This window comes from Heliangelus exortis, chromosome 1 (assembly GCF_036169615.1).
Source record: "Heliangelus exortis chromosome 1, bHelExo1.hap1, whole genome shotgun sequence".
NCBI lineage: Eukaryota > Metazoa > Chordata > Aves > Apodiformes > Trochilidae > Heliangelus > Heliangelus exortis.
This window is the reverse complement of record NC_092422.1, coordinates 41,884,847-41,897,730: the sequence shown is the minus strand read 5'-3', so window position 1 is coordinate 41,897,730 and position 12,884 is coordinate 41,884,847. Positions and strand designations below refer to the sequence as shown.

At 41.2% G+C, this 12,884-nt stretch overlaps 1 protein-coding gene across 1 annotated transcript; it reads left to right on the top strand.

Moving 5' to 3' along the window:
* Window positions 1-1,454: 1,454 nt before the first annotated feature.
* FBXL3 (F-box and leucine rich repeat protein 3) lies at window positions 1,455-12,680 on the top strand. The gene is made up of 5 exons (XM_071741354.1): window positions 1,455-2,128; window positions 6,464-6,824; window positions 9,165-9,287; window positions 10,797-10,968; window positions 11,666-12,680. The coding sequence occupies exons 2-5, from the start codon at window positions 6,465-6,467 to the stop codon at window positions 12,307-12,309; spliced, it is 1,299 nt and encodes a 432-aa protein (XP_071597455.1). The 5' UTR covers window positions 1,455-2,128; window position 6,464; the 3' UTR covers window positions 12,310-12,680.
* The last annotated feature ends 204 nt before the right edge of the window (window positions 12,681-12,884 follow it).

The window sequence follows — 12,884 nt, the reverse complement described above, 5'->3', positions numbered from 1 at the left end:
TACTGACCATCATTCCCTTCTTGGCTTTTATGGAAGGGCATCTGTTGCCTCCTCCTTATCACATGATCAAATGTGAATCTTCAAATCCCTGCCATAAATAAGTGACTCTCCAACCAGAAAGACTTAAATTTCAGTGATCTTCTCCTCTTCTGGGAAAAAAAAAAAACCAAAAACATCCTATTGAGGAAACCAGAGCTTCATTCCTCTGTGTACCATTTCTCCCCAGGTCTGGGTTAACCAGCTGGAGACCATCTTCCTCTCCTTCCTACTCAAGAAGCTTGCAAGTTTGTGTCTTTGCAAATACAACTTCTCACAACCAGAAACTCTGAAGTGGGGGCTGTTGTCTTCCCACCTTTAGAGAACCAGCCATTAGGAACTGGAATGTGGAGCTAAAAGGACAATTCCTAAACAGTGAGGATGGAAGACAACAAACATTTCTAGGTAGGGGACAGTCACACAGTTACTTCAGTTTTATTCACAGTATTGGCTTCAGCTATAAACACACTTCATTATCTACCAAGCTTTGTGTAGCTCTTCTGTACAACACAGTCACCTATGTGCTGTTATATGCTATTACAAGCAAGTCTGAGATGCCCCTTAGCCTGTACAAGCTGAGGTGATAACCCATCCCTTACCTACAGGTTTTGGTTGCATTGCCTCAAAAGCTGAAGGCTGGGTGCAGATCTATAGACATCAAATTACAATGGTGGAGCTACAGTAAATGTCTCAAGGCATTCAGAATTTCAGAAAGGGGATTATTCACTCATAGAAATTCAAAATTGAAATGAACCTTTCTCATGGAAAAATGTTGCTGTTCCTATGCAAGCAATTTTTTCCCACACATAAGCTGAAGGAACTTGACTTAGAACCAAGGGGAAAATTAAAAAAAAAATAACGGACTTTAAGGGTGCAAGAAAATGCAGTTGAATTTTTTTTTTATTATTCAAAGTGCTTCCCAAAGACTGGAATGCAGCTCTGGGATGATGACATTTCAGAGATCACTGAAGAACTGTTACCCTGTTTCAAAGGCATTTCAAGAAAGGGGAGATCAGTAGATCATGTCTGGCTGCTTCCCAGAAACTTCCTGATGGGAATTGGGACTGACTGTGTCCTGAAAGAGTCAAGGAGTAATTTATAAGAACTTGCAAAAAACCAAAACAAAACACACACAGAAAAAAAAAAAAAAAAAAGAAAAAAAAAAAAAAAATTTCAACGTTTTGAGAATCCTAACAACTTCAGACTTTTCAGTCACATACAGGCCCTAATGAAAGAGGTGCCTTTGTGAGATGCCACATATGCAGGGAACTGATCTCAACACCGCATTTGTAACTCCAGGGAAGTGTCACACAGCAGTTTTATCTTCTTTGCTTGGCAATATCCCAAGCACTTTGCTCCCAGCACCTGCTGGACCCACGAAGCATTGATTATTTGCTTTATCCACCCACACGTACTCCACAGCCTAGCCTGGCATGGTGCTCCCAAACCAACTGAGGTAGTGGGTGTGGAGATGATGAAGCCATGAGGATCCGACTCCCCTGCCCGTACTACCAACGATCTTTTTTTTCCTGGACTTCACTCCTCCCTTTCCAGGCCGCCGAGCACCTGACTGAGAGGCCTGCGGGTAGCCCGGGGCCTGCACACCCAGCAGCTCCAGGCGAGCCCGACGGCTGCGGGCTGCCTGGGGAGGCGCCGTGCACCGGAACGAGGAATGCCGAGGCGGGAAAAGGAAGAGCCGCCTTTCTCGCCGGCACACGCTTCCCTCGGCACCAGGACTGGGCGGCACCGGGACTGGGCGGTACCAATCCCCGCCGGCAGCGCCCTAGGTCTAGAGGGCAGCCATGACAGGGGGCAACCCCGCCCCTGAGCCGCGCACCCCCCACACCCCTCTGCCCGCCGCCATTTTGGCTTTGGTGTGCGTCGCTTCCGCTGCGGGGAAGTAAACACAGAGTGAGAGGGAAGGAAGGAAGCGGAGGCAAGGGCGGGACGGGCCGGGACGGGCAGGCGGAGGACGACGACGACAACGGAGGCGTTGTGGTTGTGTTCGGTGGAGAGAGCTGATGTGGCCGGAGCGGAGGTGCCAGCTCGGCCCGAGTCCCGGTTAATGCGAAGCGCAGCAGGGAGCCGTCAGGTGAAGGGACTACAGGGGAGTTGGGTGTTGGTGGTTGTTGTTGGTGGTGGTGTGGCGGGACCTCCGGGGCAGTGCCGATGTGGGGAGGAGAAGGGGGTCCCAGGAGTGGGGGAGCGGCAGAGCTTGCGGGCCTGCCCGGCAGTGGAGCGCCCGCTCCCGGTCTGTCACAGCCCCGCAGCGCCCAGGGCTGGGGCCGGGCCGGAAGGAGCCGAACCAGAGGGGGGAAGCGTGTCCGGGAGTAGCTGGGCTTAAAACCTCCCCTCGGAGTATGGGTGTCTGACAGCCTTCTCTTAAGGGCAGTGATAAATTGTATATCCCGCATTGTGTTGGTTGCTGGCGGCGGTGAGGGGGGAGGTTTGCGTGTGGGTTGCCGCCTCTTGCAGCCCCTTCCCCCTTTATTGCACCCGCTCGTTTGGCTTCTAAATTCTAAAATTTTCTTCGGCGTGCAGAACAAGCTAGCGGGCTCGCTTTGGCTTCCTCATGTGAGAGAGTTATCAGCAGAATGTAAACAGCCGTGCACAGTTGTTTGGTTTGCTGTGTTTTTGTTTGTTTGGGGTTTTTTGGTTTTTTTTTCTTTTTTTTTCTTTTTTTTTTTTTTTTTTTCGTTTGTTTGAGGTGCCGTTGCTTTTTCTACCTGCACCTTACTCAGCGGTAACAACAACGTGAAGCATGTGCTTTCCTCCTCCTCCTGCTTGGTGTCTGAACTGTGTGACTCCGGCTGAACACGGGTGTGTTGCCAGCACCACAGCGTGGGCTGCGCCCAGATGCGGAGTTCGGAACGTTGGCTTCAGAACCAAGTTGTTATAATGGGTTGAGAAATTGACGTGGAGAATCTTAAAGGAGTCGGGCATCCTGATTTCTCGTCTCTCTCAGTCCTGGTGGAGTTGGGTATTTTCGTTGTTTTGGGGTTTGTTTCCCCCCTTTCTATGAAGATATTAGATTTTAAAGCTAAGTTTATTATATCAGCAGTTTGGAAAAACTGATGAGTAATAAGTGTGTCCTGAATATGCCATAGAGAGTTAAAAGCAAGATTCAAGCATCATCAGAAGTGATAAGCAAACATTGAAAAATTGGCTGTACCTATACAGTAATATGCTAGTGTTGAGTTTTGCATCAGTGTCTTCTGCGTTGAAAAGTTATTTCTGTTGACCTTGGCTTTAAAGTGGTTAGATCTTTGGGCTACCAGATACATAAAACAAAGCAAACTGAACTAATTGCATTTGCCTGTTCCTATATTTGCAGAAAGGTTTGCTCTTGTACGTGGCCTTATTTTTTATAAATGTTTTTTAAATGATTCTGCAGACTTCTGTAGGCAAATAGGCAATATTTCAATTTTGTGTATGTTTTATTGTTACCTGCATGAACGTGCTAAAACCAGGGATGTCTTTAAAAAGCTTTCCAACACCTTCAATGCTGAAACAAAAACACAAAAATCACAAACAATAGTTAAATTAACTAGGAGTTAGATGACAAAACAGTAATCTCGTTCTTAATATTTTACAGTCTTGAGCTAAAACCTTTTTTTTCTCTTTTGAAAAGTTCCAGAAGGAAATATTTTTTCAAATTTGTGATTAGTCACTCTTTTCAATTACAGAAGCATCTGAGATGTCGACAACAAAAATTTTATCTGGAAATGTCTTTTCCTGTCCCCTGCTTTTCAAGCCATGGCACTTACAGCACATAGCATCTTGTTTTCTTGGGAGACTGTGACATTAAATTCATCATCAGTATAGCTTTAGTGATGGCCATTCTCTCTTTTCTCAATTGGTTGTTTATAAAAACTATGTATTGTACCCCACATCTTCAGGACTGGATTTTGATTTGCATCTGGCATATATCAGCTGCCTAGAACTTACCAAAGCTAGCTCAGAGGTGCAGCTTGTAAACTGAGTTTTGGTGACCCGGTTGACTTCTGTCAGCCATGTCTCAGGATTTATTTTTCCAGCTGAAAAACTCAGTTTTGTTGGTGGCAACTCGCTCCTGGTCTTTTCTGGATGACTAAAAATAAAGTGCCAGATCTTTGTGCTCCTGTGCTTGAGTGCTCCTGTCTTTGGAAAGCTCAGCTGTAGTAGCTGTATATGTGAGTCAGCCTTACTGTACATGCACAATAGCCCCTGTACTGTGTTAGGGGAGAAAATCCAGGACTTGACCCCTAATGCAGTGATAAAAGTAGAAAATAGCTTACCTAACTACAAAAACTACGCATATACATTGCCTTATAGCAAAAGATGAGTCAGGATCTCTGTAAAAGAAGGACTCAGAGAAGCAAGTCTATCAGTTACCTTACGTAGTTTTTTGCAGACTAACAAGAGAAGGCTTTGAAAAGACTCAATCAAACAAGCTGTTCCAAATTTGTCAAGTGAATAGCTTGTGTCTGGTAGCTGCTCATTATAACCTCGTTGTTTGGAATGTCTGTTTAGCCTAAAGCTTAAAGGAATATAGCATTTCAGACTAGCTTTTACAGACAGTATTCTTAGATTATGTTTAGTAGTTACCTCCAACACAAACATGACAGATTTGCAGTGGATTTGCCAACCTAACTCTTGAATACATATTAAGTTCCATTATTGTTGCAAAATCCAGCTCCTTCATATTTTTGCTAGTAGCAGATGGTTCTAAGTACTTCTGGCTTTGCTTCTGTACCAGTGAAGTTGGTGGCTCAGCAACAAAATTCTCTTCTTGGTGGGAAGCTTGTTCCAGCACAGGAGACATGTTTTGCGTGGTCTCTGACTCACGAGCTGTGAGTGACAGCAAACAGTCCTCAGGAAGTGTGTAGAGATTTTTGCTGAGTAGTGTTTTCATTTTACCATTGTAGCCAACAACTACTGGGGTTAAGACATTAAGTTGAAAAAATTAAGACGCATTCGTTTAATCAGTCTTTGATGACAGGTTATTTTGCATCATTTTATGAATAGCTTCAGCCCTTAAGTGACAGCTTGCTGTTGTCATGTGAAGAGGTGCATTTCATTAAAGCATTTCAAAGATAGGAAAGGAGATGCTGGCTTTAAGAAAATTCTTTATGGTGCATTGTATCGTAAACAGTGTAATTTTTTTCATGTATACCCAGTGTATTAAGTATTTTTTTTAACAGTGTATAGCCCAGAAAGTTAATTGCCCAGAATGCAGACTGTAACCTCGTATGTGTAGCTGTACTTGAATGTCAGACCAGAATGATTTGCTGTGTATGAAGTCCATGTTTAAGTTTTGGAAATCGTGGTGCCTGGGAGTGTTTATATATATCAAGCCTGCACCATCCCTGGGGGTTCTATTAGCTTTCTAGGTACTAGAATTGACTGTATTGTAGTTTAGTGTGAGATGTCATTCCTGGTCCTTCAGGACATTACATGGATCACTTTGAGCTTTTAAAAATAAATTATTGGATGCTAAGTTCAGTTCTAAACTGGTATGTGCAAAAACCCCCCACGTTTTAATCAAAACCCAGTGCTAAATATATTTCAGATGTCCACAGTGGTAAGGGTTTTTTCCTTATTAATAATGTGTAATGCAAGGCAGAGCTTAAGTGAGATCACTGAGTAAGAAGTATATGCTACTGAGAATGAAAGAACTTTTTGCCTCAGACTTGTGGAATTTAATGTGATTTTAAAGAAAGTTTGCTGGCTTTTCTGTAAACTTTTTTTTTTTTGTGGGCTGAATTTTCCAGACTGTTACTGGAAATCTTTCATAATATTTATTAGTTATTCAGAAAAATAAAGGCACACATTTCTTGATGAAATATGTTTTTAAGGATTTAAAGTAGATTCATATTGAAGAAATTAATACATTTTTTTTTTTTTTTTTTTTTTTTTTTAAATAAAAGGTTATTCCTTTCTGGCACATAAAATGATAACAGCATCTGCAAGAGGCAAACATGCAAACACTTGTTATTTGTCTTTTGGCTTCCCCAGTTTCAAATGTTTCTGGTAAATAGGACTGGGAGAGTAATATGAATGTCACAAGAATCTTTCCATTAGTAGGAAAGTAGAGTGATAATCAGCAAAAGAGTAAAACAAATTAGGTCCAAAGTGTTCTCAAACACAAAAGTGAAACACTGAAGGGAGAATGACTTACAAAATGGATTTGCACTGTTAATGGTTAACAAAGGAATAGGAAAGATGCCTGTTTAGATGGTAATGTTATTTTTAGACTACTACTTCAAACTCATTGTAACTTTTTTTTCCCCTTCATGTGGTGGGTTTGGGTTTTAAGCCCTGCAAAAAAGTGGTTACAGAAAACATGCTTTTTCATCTCCACAGTTTTCTCTTAATACTGTTCTTTTCAGATCTCTTACATTCACAAAATATATAGGATTTTTTTTTTTTCATATTATTTTTACAGAATGAAACGAGGAAGGAAAACTAATGATGCCAACAGCAGTGCATCTGAGGAGAGAAGTGAGAAAGAATCCAAGAGGCACAAGGTTGCAGGGGAAACCATAGCTGTGCAGCGTCCCGACTGGGCCAACCTGCTGCAAGACATTATCCTGCAGGTGTTTCAGTACTTGCCCCTTCTGGATCGTGCTCATGCCTCACAGGTCTGCCGAAGCTGGAACCAAGTGTTTCATATGCCTGACCTCTGGAGGTGTTTTGAGTTTGAACTGAATCAACCAGCTACATCTTACCTGAGAGCTACGCATCCTGAGCTTATCAAGCAGATAATAAAGAGGCATTCCAATCACCTGCAGTATGTGAGCTTCAAGGTAATGTGTTCTTTGGCTTAGAAGTTAAACTCTTAATTTAGTTATTTTTATTATTACAATATTTTAAGGAAACATCTCTTGATACACTTGGCAGTTTTGATGTTTTATTCATATGCATATTGAAGTGTGAGAAGTATGATTTAATTAATGTCAGTAACTGAAGTACTGATGCTAAGTGGTAATAGACAATCATATTCAAATCATTTTTAACGTGCTGAAAGTTAACATCACTAAATGTAGGAAAGGCTTATAATATTCTTTCTGTGACAAGGATTGCCATCTATTTAAAAAGAGATCTGACAGCTTTCAGTGTGGGAGCCCTTGTTCTCTGACATAGTAGACCTAATAAGCAAGTTCTTTAAATGGCAGGTAGACATAGAGGCTATCTCCCAAGTAATGTATTTATTTGAATGTATTTTCGGGACCAAAACCTGTAAGAACAGTTCTGAACATACCTTTTTATCGCCTTAATTCCATTAGAAATTTTTTTTAAGTGTTTTTGTTGGGTTTGGGTTGTTTTTTTTTTCTTGTAGCACCTTAGTTGCTTAGAATTCTGTATTGTTGGGCAGAAATGCTTCAGTTCTGACAGTGCTGTACATGTGGGTACCTGCCTCAGAATTAAATTTGAATGGGATATATAAACTGGGCATATCCTCATTTTATGTCCTGTATGGTGTTGGACCTAATATTCATGATTAGAAAGTATCTAATTAATACTGGGACTTCAGTGCTACTGGCAAGCAGCTAGTGGTTTTAGTTCTGCATTGTATGGGATTGTCTGCATATGGCATCTACTCAGCATGGTTGTGTTCCCTTTAGCTGTAAAAGTACATGGGATTGTGTACAAAGGATGGTGTGTCTGGTGCTTTTGCTTGGCTTGAGAACTACTGTTTGGTCAGAACTGGCTGTGTTAACACCATGGAATTATCTTCAGCAGATGAAAACCTTTAACATTGGCCCACGTATCACTCTGTTTTGAAAGTGTGCTGTGAAACAGTCAGGGCTGTGAATGCATCAGCAATGTGACAAATTTGGAAAGGAAATGACTTTGCAGCAAGGTGGACATATTAGTTGTTGGTTTCTGAGATCTGGCAATTTTAATGTAAGAGTCATCATCCTGTGAGTAGCTGGGGTGCTTCTGCCTAATTGTGTGTTGCTGCTGCTTGATACAAGATGCAAACTGGTTATCACAAGGTTTGCAGGGGTTTTATCAGTGTCTGAAGAAAGAAAATTTATAGCAGTATTGGAATCGCATTTCAGTGTCCATCTCCAGCCTGCATTGCTTTGCACCAAATGTTTTTGAAGGATTTCAGAAACCCTTCCCTGGTAGGGAGGTGCCTGTGTCATTTCTTGCATGTGTCCCTTCCGTTGTCCTTCAATGTTGCTGAATGAATTCTGTATCACAGGAAATAATAAGTAGCAAGGATAATCACAAGGAAGTGAATATAACCCTGACTTTTACTCTGTCAGGGCTGAAAACTTGGAACTATTTTTTTTTTGTAAGCAAAGAAAGATTGGATTGTTGAAAATAAACGTTCTTCAGCTTGTGTTCAAGCAGAACATTATCATTAATTGGACTTAGATTAGTTGCTGACAAGGTAGCATGGCTTAGCTAGACTTAAAGTTGATCTTGGGATCAATCTTTTTACTGTGCTGTAGGGTTTCAGAGCTCTCATGCCTACTTTGTGTATATGTATCTGCATTATGGGTTATTTGGAAAGCATATTTGAGTGTTGGGAGAAACCCACTGGAGGCACATCAAGTGATTCAGTTGTGTAACAAGCTGACTAATGAAAATCTTTTTTTTCCAGAGTGTCCAATGCATATCTGTTGTGATATTAATGATGAAGGCCCAGTCATACAGGTGCATGTGATAATGCACTTAACTCTCCAGCAGCTCTATGTTGTGAGCTGAATCACCATAAAAGGAATCAGCTTTTTCACACAGTAAATGGTTTATAGAATTCCTGCATTGTGATAAGGAAGAATGTAAAGAGTAAGTGGGGTACACTTCTGGCCCCAAATGAACCTCCACTTCCTTGTTTTTTGATGAGGATGAAGTACCTTGGAACAGACTGTTTAGCTGTCTCCTCACCATCCTAAATTTCACCGAAGTGTTTAGTAAATTTATAGCAAATTATCTTGGACCTTAGGTATGTATTTTTGGGGGACAAAAATTTACATTGAGGGATTCCCTGTGAAGCATTTTGTGTGTTTTATGACATCGTATTTCAGAAGGCAAAGTGGAAAAAAGTAAAAGCACATCTGCTCTTCTCTGCTTTTAGATAGAGTCTGTTTGATGCAGTGTATTCTGAACAAATTAATGTGTTTTGTTTTAAGGTGGACAGTAGCAAGGAATCTGCAGAAGCAGCTTGTGATATTTTATCTCAGCTTGTGAATTGCTCTCTGAAAACACTTGGGCTAATTTCAACTGCCCGGCCAAGCTTCATGGATTTACCAAAGGTATTTTGATATTTATATTCTTCTATAGCAAAGTTCTGCAGCAGTTCATACATTATTTCTATAGTTTCGTGAAAAGTTTCACTGTAATATGAATTTTTGGTAAAGAAAACTTTATTCCTGCAGTCTGTTAAAAGGAGGAACTGAGATGTTGTGCTAAAATGGAATAACTACAGTTTCACTGTAGCTTCTTCCAAGTCCTCCTGGCTGCCAGCCTCTATGCAATACTGAGTTACATGATGCAAATCAGGAGGCCTGGCAATTCACAGAACCATAGAATGGTTTGGGTTGGATTGGACCTTAAAGATCATCCAGTTCCAACCCCCCTGCATGGGGAGGGACACCTGGATTCTTTCCTGCCTGTGTAATTGTATGGGGGGGAGGGGTTTGGAAGACAATTTTAATCAAGTGAGTGGTAAAATTTTACCCATCTGGACTTGGTGTAGAGATTTGGTTGTCAATGAGCTACCTTTAGAAAGCAATATAATCATGATTTGCAACACTCAATGTCATGCAGTCTGGCATTGGATTCTTGGGCAGAGTGCGCTGCATTTCTGTGAACATGTAAAAAATCTGACGGAAATTTTCAGAAATTAGGTTTTTGTTAAAAGGCACCTAGCAGAGAAAACAGCACACCTCTAGTGTGTGCTTCTAAACATGAACTTCTGCTGGTGAGGTAGAAGTGTACTGTTGCTGAGGAGCAGCTGGGGTGACCTGGGCTGCTTGTGTGATGGCAGTGACATCTTGGATGTCTCACAGCCTCCGTTCTTGAATCCTGTCCAGACGTCTGTGAAGGGCCAGACACAACCAGACTATTAGCTGGATTTCAGTGATGTCATTGCTGATGATGGCAGCAGGGACAAGGAAGAACTAGGGACAGCCTCAGGAAAGGAAGTAGGTTATCGGGTTTAAGCAAGGTTAGCAACAGAGGGATTATCAATTATTATCCTTGGCAATGATCACAGCCACGTTGTGTAGTGCTCTTGAATATGTATTTTTAATTTCTAACTTTCAAAGAGGCTTTCCTGCTCTTAAACCATTTTTTGTATGGTTTTTTCTTTCTTTTATGATGTGCTTTGAGATGTCATTGTAAGAAAACCGGAATGTAGTAAAAACAGTTCTCTCTCAATGTGTTAGAAATACTTTGTTCTTTTAGCCCTTGCATATTCTTTTATTCCTAAATCTGAATGCTGTTTTAGCACTCTTACTTAGTTCTCACTGGAGGGTTATGTTGCAGTCCTACTCATCTTGCCAAGCAGTTAATATTTAATGTTAGACATTTTGACTTGCCAAATACATAGAATGACAGCAAAACATTATTATACTTCCCCTGGTAAAAAAATGTCATTTTTTTATTATTGATTTTTAATTACGTGATATCAAAAGAATGCTTTTTCAGCCAATGCTGCCAATACATAAAATAAAACTAGACTGCTGTGTACTGTGAAAAACCATTGAGATTTTTATTTTGGATGCTACTGTTTCATTTAAACTTTTTTTTTTTTTTTCCAGTCTCACTTTATTTCTGCACTGACAGTGGTGTTTGTAAACTCCAAATCCCTCTCTTCGCTTAAGATTGATGATACACCAGTAGATGATCCATCTCTCAAAGTGCTAGTGGCTAACAACAGTGACACACTTAAGCTGTTGAAAATGAGCAGCTGTCCTCATGTTTCTCCAGCTGGTAAGCTGCTGTGTTGTGATTTTCTTTTTCAAAATGTATGCATTAAATGCGTTTTCCCTCTTTTTTGCTGTTGCTTTTCCAAATTTAAATACTTTGCTAGAAAGAAAAACTACTGACAGCAGCAAGTTCTGTTTTTAGTTAAGACCTAGAATTCATTTAACAATTGCTTTCCTTAGGTGACAGATGTCATTCGTGGCTGCTCTGTCATCCATAGAGAGGGACAGCAAGCAAGTTCTTCCAGAGAATACGTTTATAATGAATAATACTAATTATGATTAAATACTCCATTATGAATGCTTGCTTTCCCTTTTACAAAGATGAAATTGAGCTTATGTGGCCTTACAAAAGGGCAGAACAGTCAGGAGTACTCTTTTTAGATGTGTGTCACATGAGAATCAGCTCCCACGGGGAAGAGTACCACACAGCATTGCTAACTTCCCAGTTTCCCTAGCAGGCAGTGATGTGGTCACACAGCGTACGTGTATCTGGAAGGTACAAAGGAGTAACAAGACCATTCCTATGTGGAAAGGTTCACGTCCTGGTTTTCCAGCATGATTTTGCTTTGATGTCAAGTCTTAATCGCATGTTGAAATCCACGGTCTTTGCAGCCTCTCGACACAAACACTCTTGCATTTTTTGCTCGGTTCTTCCCTGTATTTATCCGTGTAACCCCCGTCACAACGTTCTCTTTTCCCAGGCATCCTGTGTGTGGCTGACCAGTGCCATGGTTTACGTGAGCTGGCACTGAACTACCACCTGCTGAGCGATGAGCTCCTGCTTGCTTTGTCTTCTGAGAAACACGTCAGGTTAGAACACTTGCGTATCGACGTCGTGAGCGAAAACCCCGGACAGACTCAGTTCCACACGATGCAGAAGAGCAGCTGGGACGCTTTCATCACCCATTCTCCTAAAGTCAACCTAGTGATGTACTTTTTCTTGTACGAAGAAGAGTTCGACCCCTTCTTCCGCTACGAAATCCCAGTCACTCACCTGTACTTTGGAAGGTCGGTGAGCAAAGACGTGCTGGGCCGCGTTGGGATGACGTGTCCCCGCTTGGTTGAACTGGTGGTGTGCGCCAACGGGCTGCGGCCGCTGGACGAGGAGCTGATCCGCATCGCGGAGCGCTGCAAGTATCTGTCGGCCGTGGGCCTAGGAGAGTGTGAAGTCTCTTGCAGTGCCTTCGTTGAGTTCGTGAAGATGTGTGGTGGTCGTCTCTCTCAGCTCTCCATTATGGAGGAAGTTTTGATTCCTGATCAAAAATACAGCTTAGAGCAGATTCATTGGGAAGTTTCGAAGCATCTCGGTAGGGTCTGGTTCCCAGACATGATGCCCACGTGGTGAAGTCCTGAGAAGACTTTAGGGCAGATGGAATAGCACCTTAAACCCAAGGTTAACGTATTGCAGTTTACTGTATGAGCTTATTTAATTCTGTAGTTTTTACTGTAAACTACTTCATTATTTGATTGGAAAATTTTTCATTCAAAACCAGAAGTCATGGATAGCTCAAAACCCCTTTTTCATCCAAACAAAAACTGGTTTTCTGTTTTAGATTTGTTATTTTTCATTGACAGCGAGCTCAGACTTTTATGGAAGTAAAAAATGTATCTAAAGTATTAAAATGTAACTGCAAAATACCAGTTTTAATATGTTGTCCTTCTCCGATTGAGACACTCAGATTTGATCTTGAAAAACAAAACCCCATCAAAGCTGCATGTTTCTGTTGCAGACTGTAACATTTCTAATTCCAGTCACCTAGATGAGAAATTATAAGGAGTATTTTGTATGCTGTAAAATACACTTTCTTTATATAGAACTCATAAAAGGCAAGAGCAATATACGATAGTATAGTTTATACAATTAAAATACTAAGTTTGCCACCTTATTCAACAGATTATTAGGTGCATCCAGGATGTGTT

Bases quoted from the DNA above. Each gene is read 5' to 3' on its own strand.
- FBXL3 (XM_071741354.1), top strand. From the start codon at position 6,465: ATGAAACGAGGAAGGAAAACTAATGATGCCAACAGCAGTGCATCTGAG. The intron at 6,825-9,164 runs GTAATGTGTTCT...TTTTGTTTTAAG, and splicing joins TGCAGTATGTGAGCTTCAAG to GTGGACAGTAGCAAGGAATC. The intron at 9,288-10,796 runs GTATTTTGATAT...TTTTTTTTCCAG, and splicing joins GCTTCATGGATTTACCAAAG to TCTCACTTTATTTCTGCACT.